Source organism: Austrofundulus limnaeus, unplaced genomic scaffold, assembly GCF_001266775.1.
Source record: "Austrofundulus limnaeus strain Quisiro unplaced genomic scaffold, Austrofundulus_limnaeus-1.0 Scaffold318, whole genome shotgun sequence".
NCBI classification, from domain to species: domain Eukaryota; kingdom Metazoa; phylum Chordata; class Actinopteri; order Cyprinodontiformes; family Rivulidae; genus Austrofundulus; species Austrofundulus limnaeus.
In genome coordinates, this window is record NW_013952720.1 from 180682 (window position 1) to 185227 (window position 4546).

A 4546-nucleotide genomic window follows, 5' to 3' on the forward strand; every position below is an offset into this window, starting at 1 on the left:
GTTTGACCTCTGTCATTACCAACAAAGGATATACAACAAAGTATTGAGATGAACTTTTATTGACCAAATACATATTTTCCACCATTATTTGCAAAAAAATTCTTTAAAAGTCAGACAAAATGATTTTTTCAAAATTTTTTTCACATTTTGTCTCTCATAGTTGAGGTCTACCTATGATGTCAATTACAGGCCTCTCTCATCTTTTTAAGTGGGAGAACTTGCACAATTGGTGACTGACTAAATACTTATTTTCCCCACTGTATATCGTATCGTGACCCCTCTGTCATGATATGTATCGTATCGCCAAATTCTTGCYAATACACAGCCCTAGTCACAATGTATTTTAGTAAACAAATATTTAAACTACACATTATTTAATCTGATCATTTTTAATATTCTGACAGAAAAACGTTTGTAAAAAAAAGAAAGACAGGAAGTGGAACAAATCAGATCATTTTATAACTAATGAGGTTAATTATCAACAGGTCAGTCTGAGGAAAAACTGTCCACCAGTGGGACATTTTCGAAATAMAAGTCCTCAATGAACGGTTTTGAATCATAGGGTATAATAACCTGTGTTAATCTCTGAGCTCAAAGCCTAAAGGTCAATATTAGATGGGGTTCTGGTTCTGGTCTGGACATCACTGCATGGACTCAGGAACACTTCCAATGGTCTTTAATAGCTCTTAAGTTTTACTTACTGAAACCTGCACTATCCCTGAAAAAAGCTGCTGAAATTCAGATTAATGCACTTTTCTGTTTCCTTCAGCAGCGTCTCACGTCCGGCTCAGAAGTTAATTTCGGAGCTGATCTGTGAAGCTCACGTGTCACTGCAGAGGTGCAGTTTGGATCACGGCTCGTCTGTCAGAGCGACACAAAGCAACACTAAGACCACAACAAACCTTCACGCCGCTCACACGGACAGCTCCTCCGCTCCGGCCAGGAAGAGACAAACTGTAGAAACGTCRAGGACATCAAAGTCCGATGGCCACCCTTCTGATTCTGGATCATCTCCCGTCAGGAGGAAGTGTTCCGGCGAGGCGGTGGAGCGGCCGCCTCCTCCAGAGACCACGAATCAGCAGAAACGTCCGGCTCGCCTGCCTCTGCCGGCGCTCGCTCTGTTTTTAAAACAGCATTCATCCAAACATAAAAAGAGCGAGGGCAAATTGAACTCCCCTCCTCAAGCCCTGCCTCCCGAGTCCAAGGTTCCTGCTGCACCTGACCCAGACCCGATGCTTTCAAGTGTCCTAGAACAAACTGCCCCACAGACCTCGAGTCCGCTGAACCCCGCGGCTTCGGAGCCTGAAAGTCTGAGCTCAGAACTGGAGGTGTTTCAGGACAGAGCAGAGGGTCCATTCTGTTCTCTCACATGTTCTACCTCAGCAGAACCTGCTCGTCTGTCCCCGCCTCTCACCGCAGTATTATCCACCCCGAAGACACCCGAGGATGCCCCAGCCGGGACAGACCCAGTAAAGACCAACTCTTTGCTCTTTGACCCAGCTTGTTCTTCTTTCTGCTTTGAGCCGTTGTCTCCTGCAAGTTCTCCAGAACCGCTGCCTCCACTCCCAGAATCCTTATCTTTAGAAATAGACTCCACCCCCTCTGCAGCAGCGGGCGCAGCAGAGCCTGCTCCAGCTCCAGACCGGGGCAAACCCTCTTCGGTGTTTAAGTGGCACACAGTATTACCTCCAGCCGACACGTATGTAGACTCCTTCACCACATTTCAGCCGCCGCAGCAAGACCCGCCTTTCAAGTCCATGACTCCGCCCCCGCTGCCTTGTCTCAACACGTCCACTGACGAGTCCACCGTGTCCTTTCAAGATCCCGAGCTACCGCTGCCTTTCCCCGTGGAGCTATCCCCCCTCACCCTGCAGCTGTCCCTGTCCCCCACCTTCTCCTCCCTGGACGAGAATGGGCTGTCCCCGGCCCCGTCCCTCTCGGACCTCGTGCACTTTTTCTCCACTAACGTGGACATCGGGATCGGCGGGGGBTTTTCAGATGCAGAGACGACGCCCACTCCCTGCCCGCCTCTGCCCGCGGCCGAAGCGCCGGCGCCTCCCCCGCAGGCGCAGCCGACCCCGAATCCCCGCAGACCCAGCAGGAGGAAGAAGTCCAAGTCCAGAAAGCTGGCCAGGCTGGACGTGAACCAGAACATGGACGACTACAGGAGCCTGCAGCCCAACCTGGAGGAGGTGGAGGAGCAGCTCTTTGTTTCCTTTGCTTCGAAGGTAAACCTGATCAGGGTTAGACTCAGATCCTCAGGATCAGTTCTGTAAACTAGGGATGCACAATAACTGATTTTAATAACCGATAACATGCCAGGAGGTAAGACTAGTCAAAAATGAGTAAGATCATAACATAAACAAGACAAAAACGAAATGACACTGTATGTAATGTATGTAATGACACTATTTGAAATAAACTCATAGCAAGCAAACATTTCTTAAAATATATCAAACAAAACAATTTCTCAAATGGCCATCTTTTTAAATAAGGCACATTAATTATAGAAAAGACCTTTAACACTGATCTCAGATTTAAACAAACAAGAAAAATTCATTCCATGAGTTCAAAACAGATAATTCACTAACACAAGGTTAGATTCATGAAAGGCGCTTTTATAAACATTATTATTTAAAACATTTTTCTGCCTGAAAAAGTGCTCCTGAGAGTGTGAATGCATTATGACTGCATCATACTTATAGGTATACATACACAGGTAGCGGCTGCTCAGCATGGTAAACCGTGCCTAACGATGGTAAACCGTGGCTAACAATGGTAAACTGTGGCTAATGATGGTAAACCCTGGCTAACGGTGGCGAACCGTGGCTAACGGTGGCGAACCGTGGCTAACGATGGTAAACCCTGGCTAACGGTGGYGAACCGTGGCTAACGGTGGCGAACCGTGGCTAACGATGGTAAACCCTGGCTAACGGTGGTGAACCGTGGCCAACAAGGAGTTAAAAGCTTCAGTCTTTAGCGAGGGTGAACGGCTGCTTGTCATAATTTCCATCGTTAAATTCTTGAGATCTGCGTCCTCTCTGGCAATTATTTTTGATTTGTCTAAAGCCTCAGCAATGATTTAAGTCCCGATGAGTTCTTGAACGCTAGCTTGTTGCTGTTAGCATTTTAGCAGCACAGACTTTGTGCTGCATTCAGGAGATAACGAACTTTACATGTTCTCAAATTGGGACTAGTTGTTCCGACCTTTTTATGTTTATAAATTATAAAGTTTGTGTGTAACATACAGGGTTAATTGGTAAAATAATATTAATAATTCCTAAAATGACTGGTTGTTTTTCAGCACAGAGTATTCTAATTATTGTTCTAGTGAGAAAGTTGTTTTTTCCGACGCCACTTAAACGTTGCTCGAGTCGTACCGGATGGGAAGCGGCTTGACCAAAAAGGATAAAAATAACACACATTCTCATCGCCGCGCTGACGAACATGAACATATATTATCTGTTCTGTTTGTTATGATATTGGGCCGATCACTATCGGGCACCCCTACTGTAAACAGCAGGTCAACTCTGGAGTTACCGTAGTTTCCTTCATGTTTCTACATAACTGTAACATTCATTCATTTAACTCAGAGCAGAGTTTAAATCTAAATAATGTCTCAGGAGGCCCTGAAGCTCCACGTGGCTGAGCCCAGCGAAGAGACGGCCCCTCCACCTGAGCCGGTGCCTCCGGGACCGCAGACCACCTCAGAACCTCAGATCCACGGTATCATCTTGAGTTCTGAAACATCTTCTGTTGAAATGTTTGATTAGAGAAAAGATCTGTTTGGTTTTAGTGATGTTGACTGAAATGTGTGGTTTCAGACGGACTCAGCTCAGAGAGCCAGGAGGACCAGATCTCCTCCTTCCAGAAGGTTCTTCTGAAAGACCTGGAGGTGATGAAGTACAGACAGGTGATCCACCCAGTGCTGCAGGAAGGTAGGCGTCGTCCGCTCTCACCGCCTCTTTTAKCACGGCTTCATTTAACTTCCTGTTTCTGCTGTCTTGATGAGCTCAGTGGGTCTGAAGATGTCTCTGCTGGATCCGGCTCTGCCCATCGACCTGAAGTATCTGGGGGTCCGGCTTCCCATCCCACCTCCTGGAGTCATTTCTGTGATGCAGACTCCAGCTCTGTCGCCGTCTGAGGGTGAGGATGTTCATGAGAGACACATCATCAGATCAAAGCTTCACCTTTAATCTGACTGATTTTAATCAAACCACAGAAAATTAAACTTTTTAAAATGAAGAATCAAAGTTTCATGACGTCATTCTGTTGATTGTTTGTCTCCAGGTTCTGCTGCCTTTCTGTCCAGAACTGGAAAAACTACAGACGTGACTCAGATTAAAGGCTGGAGAGAAAAATTCACTGCGTCCGAAACAACGTCTGACTCTGTGTCCAAACCTGAAGGTATGACCTGTCCCCATCAGTCTGTCCTCATCAGTCTGTCCTCATCAGTCTGTCCTCATCAGTCTGTCCCCATCAGTCTGTCCTCATCAATCTGTCCCCATCAACCTGTCCCCATCAGTCTGTCCTCATCAACCTGTCC

General features: G+C 46.5%; 1 protein-coding gene across 1 annotated transcript in view; it reads left to right on the top strand.

Annotated features, from left to right (window-relative positions):
• Positions 1–4546, top strand: part of mgaa (MAX dimerization protein MGA a) — a 19651-nt gene that overhangs the window by 8129 nt on the left and 6976 nt on the right. Inside the window, exons 3-7 of the mRNA XM_014022122.1 lie at positions 770–2228; positions 3624–3726; positions 3825–3938; positions 4018–4146; positions 4291–4407. Of these exons, the coding sequence (XP_013877576.1) occupies positions 770–2228; positions 3624–3726; positions 3825–3938; positions 4018–4146; positions 4291–4407 (1922 nt within the window). The remainder of the gene's footprint in view (positions 1–769; positions 2229–3623; positions 3727–3824; positions 3939–4017; positions 4147–4290; positions 4408–4546) is intronic.